At 41.3% G+C, this 23,337-nt stretch overlaps 1 protein-coding gene across 1 annotated transcript in view; it reads left to right on the forward strand.

Annotated features, from left to right (window-relative positions):
- The window catches only part of LOC106587057 (protein kinase C-binding protein NELL1), a 493,867-nt gene that overhangs the window by 121,659 nt on the left and 348,871 nt on the right, over positions 1 to 23,337 (forward strand). Inside the window, exons 6-8 of the mRNA XM_014174942.2 lie at positions 307 to 379; positions 1,526 to 1,608; positions 8,863 to 8,997. Of these exons, the coding sequence (XP_014030417.2) occupies positions 307 to 379; positions 1,526 to 1,608; positions 8,863 to 8,997 (291 nt within the window). The remainder of the gene's footprint in view (positions 1 to 306; positions 380 to 1,525; positions 1,609 to 8,862; positions 8,998 to 23,337) is intronic.

Genomic DNA, 23,337 nt, shown 5'->3' on the forward strand with positions numbered 1-23,337 from the left:
AAGTCATCTGAATAAATAACGGTTAATGAGTGATAAACAGTAATGGACAGTCACTATCATCATCGCATTTTTAGGAATTGTTTTATTCTGTGTTACAGCATTTAAATGTGAAAATTTGATACTTTTTAATAATCGAACCGAAACTCTCTCTACTCACTCTCTCTCTCACTCACTCACTCACTCACTCACTCACTCACTCACTCACTCACTCACTCACTCACTCACTCACTCACTCACTCACTCACTCACTCACTCACTCACTCACTCACTCACTCACTCACTCACTCACACATATCTTCCCCACAGGGTACCATTCAGGACGTGAAATTCATTTTTGCTCCAAACGGCTACATCACACAATGTCCCAACCTCAATCGCAGTAAGTAGAGTAACTGTTGTTACCCTTAGCTCTCGGCCCGTATTTATAAAAGTAAGAGTGCTACTCTAGGATCAGTTTAGCCTTTTAGATAGTGATGAATACAATTGCATTGACAGGGGAGATCTGATCTTAGATCAGCACTCTTACTCTGATGTACTATATGATTACAGGCTAGGTATGATTAGCTTGTTGTTGGGGATATATAACGGGTTATTCCAACATGTTCCTTGGTCATAACTGTTCCCGTACTCTTCTTCATTTTGTATGAAAAGTGAAGAGGTACTGAGAGACAGTGGAGATGGCATCCTGAAATGTCTCATTAGCTCACTGAATAAGCCAGTGGAACTTCAATTCTGTTTTCGCTCTCCCTTTTTCTCTCACTCATTCCCTCTTTCTGTCTCTGTTTCTTTCTCTCGCACACACACACACACACACACACACACACACACACACACACACACACACACACACACACACACACACACACACACACACACACACACACACACACACACACACACACACACACACCTTTTCCCTTATCTTTGTCATTATAACCGTCCTCCCTCTTTCTCTCTCTCTTTCTCTCCATCCCTCCTGTTTATTGTCAAACAAATGAAGATGCAGGGCTTATGTTGTGCATTTGTGGCGATGCTACTGTCTCTGTTGCTGATCAATAAGGCATGTAATCATAGTCTGTCACTACACTCATCGATACTCTTGTAAACCAGCACTCGCGCCGCAGCCGAGAAGCCGATACAGCACTATTAGATACAGGACAAAAGCTGCTTAATATTAATATAGAAGTATACTTTTCTTTCTTCAAACATGCATACAACATTGTGTAAAGTGTAATCATCCACAATCCTCTAAAAACAGAGCCACGTGGCAAGATAGGAAGTGCAAGGAGATTAAAACCAGACTTCCAATTAGTTCAATCACTCAATTTTCTCTAGCTTTGGTTATTGTCATAAAATATAGTTGTATTTTGAGCAACAATGTTTTGGTAAAATGTGTATAAATGTACCCCTTCTCTTTTTTTCTTCTTTTGCCTCCTCTCTACCTCCTTCCTTTTCTCTTGATCTTTACTCTTTTATCCCCTATCCTACTCCTGTCTTTCTTTGTCCCTCCTTTTCTCCTGTTGAGCCTGTCCGACATGCAGTGATTTCCTGAGCCTGGTGCAAGGCATCATGGACCTTCAGGAGCTGCTGGCCAAGATGACCCTGAAGGTGAGAGTGACCACCCATAAAAAAATAGCATTTTGACCTCAAACAAGCGACCTTATAAGTGATGTGGTGTGATGCTTTATGTCCCAACATTGTACCTGAGAGACCTTAGTCAGAGGACATGAACATGCACACACACAAAGCCTCGTATCAAAGCCCTCTCTTCCTCCTCCAGAGGTCATACACACACACACACACACACACACACACACACACACACACACACACACACACACACACACACACACAGGGTAAGTATGATCGGAGGACACAGTGGTGTCATTAAATGGCAGCCGTCTCGGCCCTGCGGGACACTAACAGGTGCTGAACATTATGTTCATCTCAGCACGACCCCCAAAGTGTGTGTGTGTGTGTGTGTGTGTGTGTGTGTGTGTGTGTGTGTGTGTGTGTGTGTGTGTGTGTGTGTGTGTGTGTGTGTGTGTGTGTGTGTGTGTGTGTGTGTGTGTGTGTGTGAAGCAAGGACAGCCCACCAGCCAGCCCTGGGCTTGGTGTCATCCCACTGTAAATAACCGTCTCCTTCATTTTAATAGACCCAAAGCTCTCACTTTGTCAATATCCCAATTGGCACCCTGTTCCCTATTTTGACTAGGGCCTATATGGTTCTGGTCAAAAGTAGTGCAATATATGGGGAATAGGGTGGCATTTGGGGTAGAAATGGCACTTTCCTCCCCGTGTGTCTGTAGACGAGGGAGGGAGGGATAGAGGGGTGGAAGGGAAGAGGGTGATGAAGGTGGCAGATGAATAATTGCTAACCTCTTGGTTCCCGGCTGGCTGTATAATATAAAGTGTCACGGAGAGTGAGCTGAGAATAGAAGTTCCATGCATGAATTAGCAGTGGCTGTGTGTGTGTGTGTGTGTGTGTGTGTGTGTGTGTGTGTGTGTGTGTGTGTGTGTGTGTGTGTGTGTGTGTGTGTGTGTGTGTGTGTGTGTGTGTGTGTGTGTGTGTGTGTGTTTGTGTTTGTGAGAGATAGATGTCACGTCCTGACCATAGAAAGCTGTTAGAAACTATGGTAGAGTAGGTCAGAGCGTGACAGGTTTTTTTTCTAGTTTAGATTTTCTATGTTGTTATGTTCTAGTTTTGTATTTCTATGTTGGGCTTTGTTTGGCATGATCTCCAATTAGAGGCTGCTGGTCATCGTTGTCTCTAATTGGAGATCATACTTAAGTAGGTGTTTTTCCCACCTGGGTTTGTGGGAGATTGTTTTTGAGTAAGTGTGTTTTGTAACGCTGTTTTGTAACGCTTCATCACGGTTTGTTGTTTTGTGCATTTAGTTTATTTGTATGTATTGCATAGTTTCACAGTTTAATAAAGAAAATGTGGAACGATACATGCTGCGCTTTGGTCCGTGACAATAGAAGAGGTTGCAGAGGAGCTTAGTCAGAGCCTATATGCATATTTTGTGCTGTTGATGACATGAAATGGATGACACACACACTTTATGACAATCTTGTAGCATGTCATATCTTGCATAGAGTATACTGCAAGTGTAGTCTATTTTCTTACGTCTTCAATATATTTTCCCAGAGTACGTACGCATGCATATATGCTACTCACGCAGGCATGCACGCATGCACACACAGATGATTGGTATGTCCCATCGTGCACCTATGTTGCTGGTGCTATGGTGCTGGGGAAGCCAGCCTGTAGTGGTCTTGTATTTTAAAAACGTAATGTTAGGTAGTTCCTCACCCTGGAGTCCCCTCAGTATATGGAGGAACGATGTAACATCAAGTTGTAAAATACTGAACTTGGCCTTTAAGCGTCACCATATTATTTTGAAATTGTGTTTCAAATATTGTGCTTTTGGACAGCTCCTGTCTCCAATGCTCACGGCTCAAATTCCTGTTCCGTCAGAACATGGAACACCTTTCAATTGACGGGTTGATCAGAGCTCATGCCTTAATGACCTCATCCTCAGTGGATTAGTGTGGCCTGGAGCCTGGTGCATGAGATGTGTAAGGTCCCACTAAGGAGGATGGGCCCATCGTCTTACCCTATAGATGCTACGAGGTAGTAAAAGGGAAGTAAACCATTCTCACCACTGAGTGTGTTGTTGACGAAACAGAGGAGAGACACGGAGGCTCGGCAGGCTTAACTAGCCTTGCTAGTCTGGAGCCTCAAATGGAGGACTCTAACAAACATTTTCAACACTGCAGGAGCTGTAATTATTTTTGCTTTATTCCGGGACAATGTCGACCGTCCGGATTTTCAATGTAGCAACTGTTTGCTTGCAGAGGACTACAGGAGCGAAGTGGCTACTCTTAGCAAACAAGTGGTGGACCTACATAAGCTACTGGGGAATCCACACCCGCCTACTTTTTCTTTCTCTTCTACCCCAGTAGCCGGATGCAACTCTGGCCTGGTGGAAGTGTCGCCACCCTGTCGGCTCTCCACAGTCGTCTGGACGGTACTCTGCAGGGATCCCTCCCTGAAGGGGTCTCCCCATTCCCTGAGGAATGGAACTAGTAGGATGCTCCTGGATGACTTGGTGGATGTTCCTGTTCTCAATCCAACTAACCAGCCATGGAGATATGTCACTCACTGTGGAAGTCAAAAACAGTGTCCTCTGGCAACGGGTGCCTCCTTGGAGTTGTTAACCTCTCTGGGGCATGTGGGATGCTAGCGTCCCACCCGTGGGACACACTATTCAACAGCCAGTGAAATAGCAGGGCGGCAAATTCAAAACAACAAAAATCTCATAATTCAAATTTCTCAAATATAGAACTATTATATCCCATTTTAAAGATACAGTTCTCGTTAATCCAACCACATTGTCCGATTTCAAAAAGGCTTTACGGCGAAAGCATAACATTAGATTATGTTAGGACAGCTCCTAAGCAAGAAAAACCACACAGCCATTTTCCAAGCAAGGAGAGGCGTCACAAAAACCAGAAATACAGCTAGAATTAATCACTAACCTTTGACGATCTTCATCAGACGACACTCCCAGGACTCAATGTTTCACAATACATGTATGTTTTGTTCGATAAAGTTCATATTTATATCCAAAAAAACCATTTTACATTGGCGCATGATGTTCAGAAAATGTATTTCCTCCAAAACATCCAGTGAATGAGCACATCAATTTACAAAAATACTCATCATAAACATTGATAAAATTTACAACATTTATTGAAAGAATTATAGATACACTTCTCCTTAATGCAACCGCTGTGTCAGATTTCAAAATAGCTTTACGGCGAAAGCACATTGTTCAATATTCTAAGTACAGAGCTCAGCCATCAAAGCAAGCTATACAGTTACCCGCCAAGCTCTGGAGTCAACAAAACTCAGAAATAGTATTATAAATCTTCACTTACCTTTGCTGATCTTCGTCGGAATGCACTCCCAGGAGTCCCACTTCCACAAGAAATGTTCGTTTTGTTCGATAAACTCCATATTTATGTCCAAATACCTCCATTTTGTTCGCGTGTTCAGATCACTATTCCAAAGGCATAATGCGCGAGTGCAAAACCCGAGACGAAAAGTCAAATAGTTCCATTACCGTTCGTAGAAACATGTCAAGCGATGTTTACAATCAATCCTTAGGGTCTTTTTAACATAAATCTTAGATAATATTCCAACCGGACAATAGCGTATTCATTACAGAGGAAAAAGAGGGAACGTCTTGAGACAGCTCTTCTTTTCTCCCCAGTAACAGTAGAAGCATGAAACAAGGTTCTAAAGACTGTTGACATCTAGTGGAAGCCTTAGTAAGTGCAAAATGACCCCACAGACACTGTAGTTTGGATAGGGAATCACTTGAAAAACTACAAACCACTTCCTGGTTGGATTGTTTCTCAGGTTTTTGCCTGCCATATGAGTTCTGTTATACTCACAGACATCATTAAAACAGTTCTAGAAACGTCAGAGTGTTTTGTATTTAAATCTACTAATAATATGCATATCCTACCTTCTGGGCCCGAGTAGCAGGCAGTTTAATTTGGGCACGTTCTTCATCTGAATTTCCGAATACTGCCCCGTCACCAAGAAGTTAAGACCAGACACAGACCAGAAACAGCTTCGCGGGCCTGGATCCAGAGGTTCCGGCACCTTCTTCCCTGGAGGCTTAAGATTCGAGATCAGATCCGGAGGTACCTGTGCCTTAGTCCTCTGTTCTGTCTCCCTCTCCGGTGGCTTTTACTTCGTGTTCAGATCCTCAGAGCTCCCACCCTCATCTGACCGTGAGGCTGTCTGAGGCTGCTGCCCATTCATCATCCACGATGGATACTACAGATGGCTCGAGTCCATCGGGCCCCAACTCCCTTCAGTCCTCAAGGGGTTTGCAAAACACTTGAGCTTTTTCTCAGCATTTCTGAGAAAAAGAAGGTGCAAGTTTTATTATGGTACAACACTATCATCAACTGTTAGATGTTATTTTTAAGGTGTAAACCTCAAAAGGCCTCTCTGTATCTTCCCTCTCTGTGGCAGCTGACAGGGTGCCTTCATCATCCTCCTGTAATGAAAATTAACAATTTTGGTGTTCTCCTCTAATCCATTACGAAAAATCAGTGGAGTATTAAATGTCAGAATAATAGTAGAGTGATTTATTTCAGCTTTTATTTCTTTCATCACATTCCCAGTGGGTCAGAAGTTTACATACACTCAAATAGTATTTGGTAACATTGCCTTTAAATTGTTTAACTTGGGTTAAACGATTTGGGTAGCCTTCCACAAGCTTCCCACAATAAGTTGGGTGAATTTTGGCCCATTCCTCCTGACAGAGCTGGGGTAACTGAGTCAGGTTTGTAGGCCTCCTTGCTCGCACACGCTTTTTCAGTTCTGCCCACAAGTGTTCTATGGGATTGAGATCAGGGCTTTGTGATTTTTGTTTCATCAGACCAGAGGACATTTCTCCAAAAAGTATGATCTTTGTGCCCAATTGCAGTTGCAAACCGTAGTCTTGCTTTTTTATGGCAGTTTTGGAGCACTGTCTTCGTCCTTGCTGAGCGGCCTTTCAGGTTATGTCGATATAGGACTCGTTTTACTGTGCATATAGATACTTTTGTACCTGTTTCCTCCAGCATCTTCACAAGGTCTTTTGCTGTTGTTCTGGGATTGATTTGCACTTTTCGCACCAAAGTACACTCATCTCTAGGAGACAGAACATGTCTCCTTCCTGTGCGGTATGACTGCTGCGTGGTCCCATGGTGTTTATACTTGTGTACTATTGTTTGTACAGATGAACGTGGTACCTTTAGGAATTTGAAATTGCTCCCAAGGATGAACCAGACTTGTGTAGGTCTACAATCTTTTTTCTGAGGTCTTGGCTGATTTCTTTTGATTTTCCCATGATGTCAAGCAAAGAGGCACTGAGTTTGAAGGTAGGCCTTGAAATACATCCACAGGTACACCTCTAATTGTCTCAAATGACATCATTTTCTGGAATTATCCGAGCTGTTTCAAGGCACAGTCAATTTAGTGTATGTAAACTTCTGACCCAATGGAATTGAGATACAGTTAATTATAACTGAAATAATCTGTCTGTAAATAATTGTTTGAAAAATTACTTGTGTCATGCACAAAGTAGATGTCCTAACCGACTTGCCAAAACTATAGTTTGTTAACAAGAAATTTGTTGAGTGGTTGAAAAAAAAGTTTTAATGACTCCAACCTAATTCTATTAAAACTTCCAACTTCAACTGTATGTAATCAAGATATATTAGTGTTTTGTTTTTCATAATATTTTTACAAATGTTAGATTTGCGTTTGAAGGTAGGCCTTGAAATACATCCACAGGTACACCTCCAATTGACTCAAATGATGTCAATTAGCCCATCAGAAGCTTCTAAAGCCATGACATAATTTTCTGGGATTTCCCAAGCTGTTTAAAGGCACAGTCAACTTAGTGTATGTGAACTTGTGATACAGTGAAATAATCTGTCTGTAAACAATTGTTGGAAAAATTACTTGTGTCATGCACAAAGAAATTTGTGGAGTGGTTGAAAAACTAGTTTTAAATGACTCCAACCTAAGTGTATGTAAACTTACGACTTCAACTGTAGGTCCTGGATGGCAGGAAGCTTTGCCCCAGTGATGTACTGGGCTGTACACCCTACCCTCTGTCCAAAATGGCAGCATATTCCCTTTTCAGTGCACTGCTTTTGACCAGGACCCATTTTGGGAATCAATGGAGCACACTGTTTCTTAAGCAGTGTGTGTGTGCGTGTGTGTGTGTGTGTGTGTGTGTGTGTGTGTGTGTGTGTGTGTGTGTGTGTGTGTGTGTGTGTGTGAGAGGTATATGCTGAGGGTACACCCTAAAAAATGCTGGCACTGGGTAAATATATGACAGAACACACAGTGGGTTATTTTGACCAAGCCAGTTGGTTTGCGTGAATTGGGTTGTTTGGATTACTCAAATATGGGTTAATTTAACCATCTGTTGGATTTTTATTAACTTTCATGATGGGTTCACGCAGCAGCTGTGTCTTTTTTAAGGTATTCCATAGGCTATTTTCAGGAGGCATAACCTATTAGGGGCGTGGCTTTCAGATAGTTATTTTTGGCCACCCGTGAGAGGAAATGTTCCTGTTAAGTTTGTACACTGCAAATGTATAGTTCCCTTCAATATTTTTGCAAATTATTCCTTTTAATTTAAAATGAATAACATTACTATTTATATAATGTAACAAAATGGTATCATTTAAGATATGCAAATGCTCTTAAAGAACTCATACACATGTGTAAGTCTCATTAAAGCTAGAAAAGTGTCAGTATTCAAACTTGGCATGTAATAATGATACAACAGAACAGATGAACTGGAATGACATTTACTCTCACGGGTGGCCAAAAATAACAATCTGAAAGACACGCCCCTACTAAGCCCTCCCTACCCCTTCAATCTTGTGATCTGACCCACTGGGTCATATCTCACTAACCCAGCGTGAACAACCCAACCTTGCACTTTTTAAAGAAAACAACCCAGCTAAGTGACCCAATACCTGCAACCCAGAAGTTGGGTAATCCAAACATCCCAGAATTTTGTAGATTAAAGGTAGTGTAGATTAAAGTTAGGGTGACTAGAAAATAATTACGGTTTTAATTCTGAAACACTGGGGGCTAAACACACCCATGTCCATTTCTATGTGTAGTCGGTTGCTTTAGCATTTTTTGTCCTCTTGCTGGTTGAATTGGATTATAGTGCTGCGATATTTAAATGGATGATGATGTGTATTTATCTCTGTGTGTGTGTCATGTGTCTGTGTGTGTGTGTGCATGCATTTGTACGTGTCCAGCTGAACTACGCAGAGTCCAGGCTGACCCAGCTGGAGGCCTGCCGTTGTGAGTGGACGTGCAGTGCCAACGGTGTGGTCTACAGAGACAAGGAGCTATGGGTGGAGCCAGAGAACTGCAGGAACTGCGGCTGCATGGTGGGCATCCCACCCATCACACAGATACAATAACTTTATCTTTCTCCTCACAATAGTAGATAACTTCACCTCACTCTAGTCAATTTGTATATTTTTGGGATATTCAAGTCAGTTCAATTTACAAAATAAAAAAACATTTAAACATGTACAATGTTTCAATTCACAAAACAAAAAATATACAAATAATGATAATGATGGGCAATAAATAACAATATTAATAATTAGTATTTCTTCTTTCTCTCATTTTTTCCTCTAGTTCCTCCCAAAGCTAATGAGCTTAATTGTGTCCACAACAAGGGCAATGTAATAGGGTTCAATATGATAAAAAAATGTATGTACTAAAATAGGATATAACCTAATATTGAACACATGTACAATACCTGCCTCAGAGTATACAGTATAAGTCTCTCTCTCTCTCTCCCTGTCTCTCTCTCACCAATTCAATTCAATGGCAAACATACAGATTATGTTTACATTGCCAAAGCTAGTGAAATAGAGCAGAAACAAAAAAAGGGAAATAAACAATCAAAAATATTTTTTTCTCCCTTTTGTTTTTAGTTCCCAAAAGTTTAAAAAGAATATAGACATTTCAAATGTTATATCATTGGCAATGTTGTAAACATGTGCAAATAGTTGAAGTATTAAGGGGAAAATAAATAAACAGATAAATATAGGTTGTATTTACAATGGTGTTTGTGCTCCACTGGTTGCCCTTTTCTTGTGGAAACAGGTCACAAATCATGCTGCTGTGGTGGCACACTGTTATTTCACCTAATAGATATGGGAGTTTATCAAGATTGGATTTGTTTTCAAATTCGTTATGGTTCTGTGTCATCCGAGGGAAATATACAGTATGTCTCTGATATAGTCAGAGTTGGCAGGATGTTAGGCAGTGCAGCTTGGTTTCCACCTCATTTTGCGGGCAGTGGGCACATAGCCTGTCTACTCTTGAGAGCCAGGTCTGCCAATGGCGGCCCCTCTCGATAGCAAGGCCATGCTCACAGAGTCTGTACATACAGTAGTCAAAGCTTTCCTTAATTTTGGGTCAGTCACAGTGGTCAGGTATTCTGCTGCTGTGTACTCAATTTAGGGCCAAATATTAATTCCAGTTTGCTCTGTTTTTTATTGATGCTTTCCAATGAGCCAAGTATTTATCTTTTTGTTTTCTCATGATTTGTTTAGGTCTAATTGGGTTGCTTTTCTGGGGCTCTGTGGGGTCAGTTTGTGTTTGTGAGTAGAGTCCCGTATCAGCTGGCAGATGGGACTCTTCTCCAGGTTCATCTCTCTGTAGGTGGGCTTTGTTATGGAAGGTTTGAGAATCACTTATTTTTAGGTGGCTGTAGAATTGAATCACTCTTTTCTGGATTTTTATAATTAGCGGGGGCACCATTGTTTAGGTGGAATGTGTATTTTTTGGAACACCGTTATTTTTGTTTTACTGAGATTAACTGTCTGGGCCCAGGTCTGACAGAATCTGTGCAGAAGATTTAGGTAATGCTGTAGGCCCTCCTTGGTTGGGGACAGACGCACCAGACAATCTGCAAACAGTAAACATTTAACTTCAGAGTCTAGTAAGGTGAGGCCGGGTGCTGCAGACTGTTCTAGTGCCCTAGCCAATTCATTGATATAAATGTTGAAGAGGGTGGGGCTCAAGCTGCATCCATGTCTCTTCCCCGGCCCTGAGGATAGAAATCTTATTATTATTATTTTTTTACAAATTGTAACTGCAGACTTGTTGTTTGCGTACATGGATCTTATAATGTTGTATATTTTCCCCCCAACACCGCTTTCCATCAATTTATATAGTAGACCCTCGTGCCAAATTCAGTCTAAAGCATTTTTGAAATGGTTTGTTTGTCAATAAGGGCATGCAGGGTGAATATGTGGTCTGACATTTGTTCAGAACATTGTTTTCACTGAGGAAATGTAGGAGGGTGCTGTTAATTATAATGCAGAGGATTTTCCCAAGGTTGCTGTTGATGCATTTAAAAAAAAATGTTTTACCTTTATTTAACTAGGCAAGTGAGTTAAGAACAAATTCTTATTTTCAATGACAGCCTAGGAACAGTGGGTTAACTGCATTGTTCAGGGGCAGAATGACAGATTTGTACCTTGTCAGTTCAGGGATTTGAACTTGGAACCTTTCGGTTACTAGTCCAATGCTCTAACCACCAGGATACGCTGCCGCATATCCCACAGTAGTTATTGTGTTCGAATTTGTCTCCACTTTTGTGGATTGGGGTGATCAGACCTTGGTTCCAAATATTGGGGAAGAGTTGAGGATAATGCTAAAGAGTTTAAGTATAGCCAATTGGAATTTGAAAAATTTCAGCTAAACAGAAAGTGTCCAGATACAAATATTTAATAAATATTATATGATTCTTACCCAGACACACTTGTCTAAATAGATAGGTCATGTGAAAGAAATGCTATAACCCCCAGCCACATCCAGTGGCGGAAAAAATACAAAATTGTCATACTTGAGTAAAAGTAAAGATACCTTAATAGAAAATGACTCAAGTAAAAGTGAAAGTCATCCAGTAAAATACTATTTGAGTAAAAGTCTAAAAGTGTTTGGCGAACTGAACAGTTATATAGATAACCTCAAGATAAAAACATAATATTCAATATCGGTAAGTTAGACTAAATATTAGCAGTACACAATCTGGTGGGTAATAACCTTCAATCTGGATCACAACACAAGACAAATCATAAGACTAGAGAAATGTATTGACAAATATTACAAAAACAAGCAACACCCAACCATGACGGAGAGTAAGACAGGGGAACCTATTTCAAAACGAAAACGTGACTCTTCTACAGACACAGAAAATGTAATATTTTCACCACCGGGAATGGTAAAGGTCGAAACCGATCTGTTAAAATCAATAAATTACAAACTGGGTATACTTGAACTAGTCAGTAAGGATATAAAAGAGTTGAAGGCAAGCCTCAAGTGAGTGACGAATAAGCTGCGACATTGGAGAAAGACACAAACAATCTAAAAGGGACAGTCAATAAGATTGAAACCAAAGTTAATTTACTTAAAAAGGAGAACATCGTTCTGAGAGAAGCCTTACTTGACATACAGATTAGATCCATGAGAGAGAATCTGGTACTTACAAGTATCCAAGAGAAAGAAGGAGAAGTTCCTGAGTCTGTAGTTAGAGAGTACCTCCTTACAGCTCTTCAGATCCCATGCGAAGCTATCGACAAAATCCTACTCGAACGTGTACACCGCTTCAGACAGAGAGGGCAGAGGTATGAACGCCCAATCGTTGCCAAATTTGCTTTCTTTAAAGATAAAATAATGGTTAAAAGCCTGCGTAAAGGACTTGCTGGCACGAAAATAGGCATGAATGACCAGTTCCCAAAGGAAATTGCAGAACGACGTAAAGTTCTGTATCCAATTTTCAAGGAAAATAGATTGAAAGGGAAACGCGTAGCTCTCATGGTCGATAAACTGTATATTGATAACCAGTTGTTCAGAGACAAAAAGACTACTCCATGGCTATTCTAAAAATGACAAAGTTCTCATAGAGGAGGCAAATAATGAAACACACTGTTATGGATTGTAATAATACAACAGCAAAATATAGCTTTTCTATCTATCTTCACATATAACTAATTGGAACACAAAAGCACTAATTCAACATGGTGGAGATAAAAACACAGTGGTGTGTGTTTTTTGGTGTTTGGGAAAGTGTGGTGTTGAGTTAGAAAGGAAATGGTTGCATATCCCAGAACCAATGTATTTCTGTGAGCACGGGTTGTGAGAAAGCTTTCAATGTTGTGCAGATGAGGGATATACATTTTATAATGAATTATAGTACATCTTATTTATTTGTTTATTGTCCTATCATGGTGGAACAGTGTTTTAAAATAAATGATACATCTAATTTATTTCTTGTAACGGTTGTCCAAAGGAGTAGACCAAGGTGAAGCGTGATAAGTGTTCATCCTTATATTTATTTTAAATCAGAACACTTAAACAAAATAATAAACAATGATAAACGACCGCCATGTCTTGCAGGCTATACCGAGCAGTACAAAAATAAGATCCCACAACACAAGGGGGGAAAAGGGCTGCCTAAGTATGGTTCCCAATCAGCGACAACGATAGGCAGCTGCCTCTGATTGGAAACCATACCTGGCCAAAACATAGACATATAAACCATAGAATGCCCACCCCACACCCTGACCTAACCACATAGAGAAATAAACCGTCTCTCTCAGGTCAGGGCGTGAAAATTGTCCTATCATGGGGAACTACATTTCTAAAAATAATTTATATGTACATCTCATTTATTTATTTATGGTCCTATATTGATGGAACGGTCCACAGCCCTATACCCTAGACACCCACCTGAATGACCCAGATAGTAAGGAGAAGTCCCTATCTGTTTTATGGGCCTCCTGTAAGCGGCCTGTATGCAGACAAAATGTGGTCAGAGACCTTCTAGAGCAGCACCGCCCCCTCAAGATTCTGAGCCTGCTTGTCAGGGATGGTCCTGCAAAGCCAAAGCCCCCTGATGGGAGAGCATAATATACAAGGAAATTCTCAAAGCTGCTAATGAGAACCTTGACGACCTTGTACCTATAGATAGATGACCTGGAGCCGGTGGGTTTGGCGACGGATATGTATTGAGGGCCAGCCAAAGAGAGCATATAGGTCGCAGTGGTGGGTGGTATATGGGGCTTTGGTGACAAAACGGATGGCACTGTGATAGACTACATCCCGTTTGCTGAGTAGAGTGTTGGGGGCTATTTTGTAAATGACATCGCCGAAGTCAAGGATTGGTAGGATAGTCAGTTTTACGAGGGTATGTTTGGCAGCATGAGTGAAGGAGGCTTTGTTGCGAAATAGGAAGCCAATTCTAGATTTCATTTTGGATTGGAGATGCTTAATGTGAGTCTGGAAGGAGAGTTTACAGTCTAACCAGACACCTAGGTATTTGTAGTTGTCCACATATTCTAAGTCAGAACCATCCAGAGTAGTGATGCTAGTCGGGTGGGAGGGTGCGGGCAACAATCAGTTAACCTCTCTGGGCTAGGCGGGACGAAATCGTCCCACCTACGCAACAGCCAGTGTAATCCCGTGGCGCGATTTTCAAATACCTTAGAAATGCTATTACTTCAATTTCTCAAACATATGACTATTTTACACCATTTTAAAGACAAGACTCTCGTTAATCTAACCACACTGTCCGATTTCAAAAAGGCTTTACAACGAAAGCAAAACATTAGATTATGTCAGCAGAGTACCAAGCCAGAAATAATCAGACACCCATTTTTCAAGCTAGCATATAATGTCACAAAAACCCAGAAGACAGCTAAATGCAGCACTAACCTTTGATGATCTTCATCAGATGACAAACCCTAGGACATTATGTTATACAATACATGCATGTTTTGTTCAATCTAGTTCATATTTATATAAAAAACAGCTTTTTACATTAGCATGTGACGTTCAGAACTAGCATACCCCCGCAAACCTCCGGTGAATTTACTAAATTACTCACGATAAACGTTCACAAAAAACATAACAATTATTTTAAGAATTATAGATACAGAACTCCTTTGTGCAATCGAGGTGTCCGATTTTAAAATAGCTTTTCGGTGAAAGCACATTTTGCAATATTCTGAGTAGATAGCCCAGCCATCACGGCTAGCTATTTAGACACCCACCAAGTTTAGCCCTGACCAAACTCCGATTTACTATTACAAAAGTTTGATTACCTTTGATGTTCTTCGTCAGAATGCACTCCCAGGACTGCTACTTCAATAACAAATGTTGGTTTGGTCCAAAATAATCCATCGTTATATCCAAATAGCGGGGTTTTGTTCGTGCGTTCAAGACACTATCCGAAGTGTAAATAAGGGTCACGAGCATGGCGCAATTCGTGACAAAAAAATTCTAAATTTTCCATTACCGTACTTCGAAGCATGTCAACCGCTGTTTAAAATTCATTTTTATGCCATTTTTCTCGTAAAAAAGCGATAATATTCCGACCGGGAATCTGCGTTTAGGTAAACAGAGGAAAGAAAACAAAGCATTCGGTCGACGCGGGCACGCGCCTGAGTCTCACAGTACTGTAACCAGCCACTACCCAAACGCGCTACTTTTTTTTCAGCCAGAGCCTGCAAAGCCACGATTCAGCTTTTTGCCGCCTTCTGAGAGCCCATGGGAGCCGTAGGAAGTGTCACGTAACAGCAGAGATCCTCTGTAATGGATAGAGATGCCCTAGCAGGAGAACAAATTGTCAGACAGGGCACTTCCTGTATAGAATCTTCTCAGGTTTTGGCCTGCCATATGAGTTCTGTTATACTCACAGACACCATTCAAACAGTTTTAGAAACTTTAGGGTGTTTTCTATTCAAAGCCAATAATTAAATGTATATTCTAGTTACTGGGCAGGAGTAGTAACCAGATTAAATCGGGTACGATTTTTATCCAGCCGTGTCAATACTGCCCCCTAGCCCTAACAGGTTAAAGAGCATGCACTTAGTTTTAGAAGCATTTAAAAGCAGTTGAAGGCCACGGAAGGAGTGTTGTATGGCGTTGAAGCTCGTTTGGAGGTTTGTTAGCACAGTGTCCAAAGAAGGGCTAGATGTATACAGAATGGTGCCGTCTAAGTAGAGGTGGATCAGAGAATCACGAGCAGCAAGCACGACATCATTGATATATATACAGAGAAAAGAGTCGGCCCGAGAATTCAACCCTGTGGTCCCCCATGGAGACTGCCAGAGTTCCGGACAACATGCCCTCCGATTTGACATACTGAACTCTATCTGAGAAGTAGCTGGTGAACCAGGCGAGGCAGTCATTTGAGAAGCCAAGGCTCTTGAGTCTGCCGATAAGAATGCGGTGATTGACAGAGTCGAAAGTCTTGGCCAGGTCGATGAAGACGGCTGCATAGTACTGTCTTTTATCGATGGCGGTTATGAAATCGTTTAGGACCTTGAGCATGGCTGAGGTGCACCCATGACCAGCTTGGAAACCAGATTGCATAGTGGAGAAGGTATGGTGGGATTTGAAATGGTTGGTGATCTGTTTATTAACCTGTTAGGGCTAGGGGGCAGTATTGACACGGCTGGATAAAAAACATACCCGATTTAATCTGGTTACCACTCCTACCCAGTAACTAGAATATGCATATACTTATTACATATGGATAGAAAACACCCTAAAGTTTCTAAAACTGTTTGAATGGTGTCTGTGAGTATAACAGAACTCAAATGGCAGGTCAAAACCTGAGAGATTCCTTTACAGGAAGTGGCCTGTCTGACCATTTCTTGAACTTCTTTTCCATCTCTATCTTTTACTAAGGATCTCTGCTCTAACGTGACACTTCCCACGTCGTCCATAGGCGCTCAGAGCCCGGGAAAAAACAGAATGTCGTCATTCCAGCCCCAGGCTGAAACACATTATCGCCTTTCTCAAGTGGCCGATCAAGGGACTCTGGGCTTATGCGCGTGACCCGACCGCCCCCGCCTTTGTGATTTTTTCCTCTGTTTGCCGAAAAGGAGATTCCCTGTCAGAATATTATAGCTTTTCTACGAGAAAAATGGCGTAAAAATTGATTTTAAACAGCGGTTGACATGCTTCGAAGTACGGTAATGGAATATTTAGAATTTTATTGTCACGAATTGCGCCAAGTCAACATGATTCTTTATTCTACATGTCGTAGCGGCACTTCTTTACCATTTCGGATAGTGTCTGGAACGCACGAACAAAACGCCGCTATTCGGATATAACGATGGATTATTTTGGACCAAACCAACAGTTATTGAAGTAGCAGTCCTGGGTGTGCATTCTGACGAAGACAACAAAAGGTAATCAAACTTTTATAATAGTAAATATGATTATGGTGAGTGCTAAACTTGCCGGGTGTCTAAATAGCGAGCCCGTGATGCCTGGGCTATGTACTTAGAATATTGCAAAATGTGCTTTCACCAAAAAGCTATTTTAAAATCGGACATATCGAGTGCATAGAGGAGGTCTGTATCTATAATTCTTAAAATAATTGTTATGCTTTTTGTGAACGTTTATCGTGAGTAATTTAATAAAATGTTAGCGAATTCCCCGGAAGTTTGCGGGGGGTATGCTAGTTCTGAACGTCACATGCTAATGTAAAAAGCTGGTTTTTGATATAAATATGAACTTGATTGAACAAAACATGCATGTATTGTATAACATAATGTCCTAGGGTTGTCATCTGATGAAGATCATCAAAGGTGAGTGCTGCATTTAGCTGTCTTCTGGGTTTTGGTGACATTATATGCTGGCTTGAAAAATGGGTGTCTGATTATTTCTGGCTTGGTACTCTGCTGACATAATCTAATGTTTTGCTTTCGTTGTAAAGCCTTTTTGAAATCGGACAGTGTGGTTAGATTAACCTCTCTAGGCTAGGCGGGACGAATTCGTCCCACCTACGTAACAGCCACGGCTATCCTGTGGCGCGATTTTCAAAACCTTAAAAATCCTATTACTTCAATTTCTCAAACATATGACTATTTTACAGCCATTTAAAGATAAGACTCTCGTTAATCTAACCACACTGTCTGATTTCAAAAAGGCTTTACAACGAAAGCAAAACATTACATTATGTCAGCTAAATGCAGCACTCACCTTTGATGATCTTCATCAGATGACAACCCTAGGACATTATGTTATACAATACATGCATGTTTTGTTCAATCAAGTTCATATTTATATCAAAAACCAGCTTTTTACATTAGCATGTGACGTTCAGAACTAGCATACCCCCCGCAAACTTCCGGGGAATTCACTAACATTTTACTAAATTACTCACGATAAACGTTCACAAAAAGCATAACAATTATTTTAAGAATTATAGATACAGACCTCCTCTATGCACTCGATATGTCCGATTTTAAAATAGCTTTTGGTGAAAGCACATTTTGCAATATTCTAAGTACATAGCCCAGGCATCACGGGCTCGCTATTTAGACACCCGGCAAGTTTAGCACTCACCATAATCATATTTACTATTATAAAAATGTCATTACCTTTTGTTGTCTTCGTCAGAATACACACCCAGGACAGCTACTTCAATAACAAATGTTGGTTTGGTCCAAAATAATCCATCGTTATATCCGAATAGCGGCGTTTTGTTCGTGCTCCAGACACTATCCGAAATAGTAAAGAAGTGTCACGCGCTTGGCGCAATTCGTGACAATAAAATTCTAAGTATTCCATTACCGTACGTCGAAGCATGTCAACCGCTGTTTAAAATCTATTTTTACGACATTTTTCTCGTAGAAAAGCGATAATATTCCGACAGGGAATCTCCTTTTCGGCAAACAGAGGAAAAAATCCCAAAGGCGGGGGCGGTCGGGGTCACGCGCATAAGCTAGTGTCTCTTGATGGGCCACTTGAGAAAGGCGATAATGTGTTTCAGCCTGGGGCTGGAATGACGACATTCTGTTTTTCCCCGGGCTCTGAGAGCCTATGGAAGACGTGGGAAGTGTCACGTTAGAGCAGAGATCCTTAGTAAATGATAGAGATGGAAAAGAAGTTCAACAAATGGTCAGACAGGCCACTTCCTGTAAAGGAATCTCTCAGGTTTTGACCTGCCATTTGAGTTCTGTTATACTCACAGACACCATTCAAACAGTTTTAGAAAATTTAGGGTGTTTTCTATCCATATGTAATAAGTATATGCATATTCTAGTTACTGAGTAGGAGTGGTAACCAGATTAAATCGGGTATGTTTTTTATCCAGCCGTGTCAATGCTGCCCCCTAGCCCTAACAGGTTAACGAGAGTCTTGTCTTTAAATAGCTGTAAAATAGTCATATGTTTGAGAAATTGAAGTAATAGGATTTTTAAGGTTTTGAAAATCGCGCCACAGGCTGCAAGTGGCTGTTACGTAGGTGGGACGAATGCAAGCGTCCCACCTAGCCCATAGAGGTTAACTTGGCTTTCAAAGATTTTACAAAGGCAGGTCAGGATGGATATAGACCTATAACAGTTTAGGTCTAGAGTGTCCCCCCCCTTTGAAGAGGGGGATGACCGTGGCAGCTTTCCAATCTTTGGGGATCTCAGACAATATGAAAGAGAGGTTGAATAGGCTAATTGTAGGGCTTGCAACAATTTTGGTGGATAATTTTAGAAAGAGAGGGTCCAGATTGTCTAGCCCAGCTGATTTCCGAATACTGCCCCCTGTCACTAAAAAGTTAACAAAGGAAATTGCAGGACTAACAGTACAATTAGATAGCAATAAAAACTGTACCATAGAGGCACAGAATAAGTTAGAGGAAAAACAAAAAGAAATGGAGGAACTTACTCAAGAAAGATCCATATTATAAAAATAAAGCGAACTGGATAGAATATGGGGGAAAATGCACCGAATTAATCTTCAAAATAGAAATGCTAACCAATTTTTATTTTATTGAAACATGTAACAAATTATGGAGTCACACAATTCACCGAATACTATGGTGAAAGAGGAAGTAAAGTACATTAGAATATGTTTTCATTTCAGGCTCCTCCATCTCCACTAACCTAAGATAATTGTATGGATTTTTTCCCAATTAATAATGTAAAATTAACATCTGTACAGAAAGACTCATATGAAGGCCAAATTACAGAGGAGGAACTTTTTGATGCAATTAAAACCTTTAAGCTTGGAAAAACTCCAGGGCTGAATGGCATTATTAGCATGTTTTAACCACTCCTATATAAATGGTAGATTATCTGACATGTAACAAGAAGGTCTGATTTCATGATTACTGAAACAGGATCCAAGTGGTATATATAAAGATCCAGAACAATTGGAGGCATCTAACACTTCAGTGTTGTGATGCGAAAATTCTAGCTAAATGCTTGGCGCATAGAATTAAATAGGTATTGTCAGATATTATTCATCCTCATCAGACAGTTTTTTTTACATGGATGATATATTGGAGATAATATAAGACAAGTACTGGGAACAATAGAATTCTATGAAATATCTTGGAAACCAGGACTGGTTTTCATAGCTAATTTTGAGAAGGCTTTTGATAAAGTATGACTGGAGTTTATACAGTGGGGGAAAAAATTATTTGATCCCCTGCTGATTTTGTATGTTTGCCCACTGACAAAGAAATGAACAGTCTATAATTTTAATGGTAGGTTTATTTGAACAGTGAGAAACAGAATAACAACAAAAATATCGAGAGAAACGCATGTCAAAAATGTTATGAATTGATTTGCTTTTTGTGAGAAAGCTCTCTTAAAGGGAGTGCTCCTAATCTCTGCTTGTTACCTGTATAAAAGACATCTGTCCACAGAAGCAATCAATCAATCAGATTCCAAACTCTCCACCATGGCCAAGACCAAAGAGCTCTCCAAGGATGTCAGGGACAAGATTGTAGACCTACACAAGGCTGGAATGGGCTACAAGACCATCGCCAAGCAGCTTGGTGAGAAGGTGACAACATTTGGTGCGATTATTCGCAAATGGAAGAAACACAAAAGAACTGTCAATATCCCTCGGCCTGGGGCTCCATGCAAGATCTCACCTTGTGGAGTTGCAATGAGAACGGTGAGGAATCAGCCCAGAACTACACGGGAGGATCTTGTCAATGATCTCAAGGCACCTGGGACCATAGTCACCAAGAAAACAATTGGTAACACACTACACCGTGAAGGACTGAAATCATGCAGCGCCCGCAAGGTCCCCCTGCTCAAGAATACATATACATGCCCGTCTGAAGTTTGCCAATGAACATCTGAATGATTCAGAGGACAACTGGTGAAATTGTTGTGGTCAGATGAGACCAAAATGGAGCTCTTTGGCATCAACTCAACTCGCCGTGTTTGGAGGAGGAGGAATGCTGCCTATGACCCCAAGAACACCATCTCCACCGTCAAACATGGAGGTGGAAACATTATGCTTTGGGGGTGTTTTTCTGCTAAGGGGACAGGACAACTTCACCGCATCAAAGGGACGATGGACGGGGCCATGTATCGTCAGATCTTGGGTGAGAACCTCCTTCCCTCAGCCAGGGCATTGAAAATGGGTCGTGGATGGGTATTCCAGCATGACAATGACCCTAAACACACGGCCAAGGCAATAAAGGAGTGGCTCAAGAAGAAGCATATTAAGGTCCTGGAGTGGCCTAGCCAGTCTCCAGACCTTAATCCCATAGAAAATCTGTGGAGGGAGCTGATTGTTCCAGTTGCCAAACGTCAGCCTCGAAACCTTAATGACTTGGAGAAGATCTGCTAAATGACTAAAATGTAAAATGTAAAATGAGGAGTGGGACAAAATCCCTCCTGAGATGTGTGCAAACCTGGTGGCCAACTACAAGAAACGTCTGACCTCTGTGAATGCCAACAAGGGTTTTGCCACCAAGTCCTAAGTCATGTTTTGCAGAGGGGTCAAATACTTATTTCCCTCATTAAAATGCAAATCATTTTCTAACATTTTTGACATGCGTTTTTCTGGATTTTTTGTTGTTATTCTGTCTCTCACTGTTCATATAAACCTACCATTAAAATTATAGACTGGTCATTTATTTGTAAGTGGGCAAACGTACAAAATCAGCAGGGGATCAAATACTTTTCCCCCCACTGTGTATAAATGCCTTGAATATTTCAATTTTGGATAATCTCTGGGTTAAAGTCATGTATAGTAACCCTAGGTGTAAAATAGTAGATAATGGCTACATCTCAGAAAGTTTTAAACTGACAGGAGGAGTTAAACAAGGTTGTCCACTATTGGCATATCTATTTTTTATTGCCATCGAAATGTTAGCTGTTAAAATTAGATCCAACAATAATATTAAGGGATTAGAAATCCGGGCTTAAAAACAAAGGTGTCATTGTACGCTGATGATTCGTGCTTTCATTTAAAACCAAAATTAGAATCCCTCCACAGCCTCAAAGAGGATCTAGATACTTTTGCTAATCCCGAAAGAAGGAAATGATCTCACTCCAATAAATGTTCATAGAAAGTTAGCAAAAATAGATAAGATCTTGCAACCATGGAATGGAAAATACCTGTCTATTTGTGGAAAAATCACCCTGATTAATGCTTTAGTCACATCACAGTTTACCTATTCGCTTAAGGTTTTGCCTACACCTAGTGACCTGCTTTTTAAATGACATGAACAAAAAATATTACATTTTATTTGGAATGGCAAGCCAGACAAAATTAAAGGGCCTATTTATACGCTGCTCAAAAAAATAAAGGGAACACTTAAACAACACAATGTAATTCCAAGTCAATCACACTTCTGTGAAATCAAACTGTCCACTTAGGAAGCAACACTGATTGACAATATATTTCACATGCTGTTGTGCAAATGGAATAGACAACAGGTGGAATTTATAGGCAATAAGCAAGACACCCCCAATAAAGGAGTGGTTCTGCAGGTGGTGACCACAGACCACTTCTCAGTTCCTATGCTTCCTGGCTGATGTTTTGGTCACTTTTGAATGCTGGCGGTGCTTTCACTCTAGTGGTAGCATGAGACAGAGTCTACAACCCACACAAGTGGCTCAGGTAGGGCAGCTCATCCAGGATGGCACATCAATGCGAGCTGTGGCAAGAAGGTTTGCTGTGTCTGTCAGCGTAGTGTCCAGAGCACGGAGGCGCTACCAGGAGACAGGCCAGTACATCAGGAGATGTGGAGGAGGCCGTAGGAAGGCAACAACCCAGCAGCAGGACCGCTACCTCTGCCTTTGTGCAAGGAGGAGCAGGAGGAGCACTGCCAGAGCCCTGCAAAATGACCTCCAGCAGGCCACAAATGTGCATGTGTCTGCTCAAACGGTCAGAAACAGACTCCATGAGGGTGGTATGAGGGCCCGACATCCACAGGTGGGGGTTGTGCTTACAGCCCAACACCGTGCAGGACGTTTGGCATTTGCCAGACAACACCAAGATTGGCAAATTCGCCACTGGCGCCCTGTGCTCTTCACAGATGAAAGCAGGTTCACACTGAGCACGTGACAGAGTCTGGAGACGCCGTGGAGAACGTTCTGCTGCCTGCAACATCCTCCAGCATGACCGGTTTGGCGGTTGGTCAGTCATGGTGTGGGGTGGCATTTCTTTGGGGGGCTGCAGGGCCCTCCGTGTGCTCGCCAGAGGTAGCCTGACTGCCATTAGGTACCGAGATGAGATCCTCAGACCCCTTGTGAGACCATATGCTGGTACGGTTGGCCCTGGGTTCCTCCTAATGCAAGACAATGCTAGACCTCATGTCACTGGAGTGTGTCAGCAGTTCCTGCAAGAGGAAGGCATTGATGCTATGGACTGGCCCACCCGTTCCCCAGACCTGAATCCAATTGAGCACATCTGGGACATCATGTCTCGCTCCATCCACCAAC

Source organism: Salmo salar, chromosome ssa26, assembly GCF_905237065.1.
Source record: "Salmo salar chromosome ssa26, Ssal_v3.1, whole genome shotgun sequence".
Lineage (NCBI taxonomy): Eukaryota > Metazoa > Chordata > Actinopteri > Salmoniformes > Salmonidae > Salmo > Salmo salar.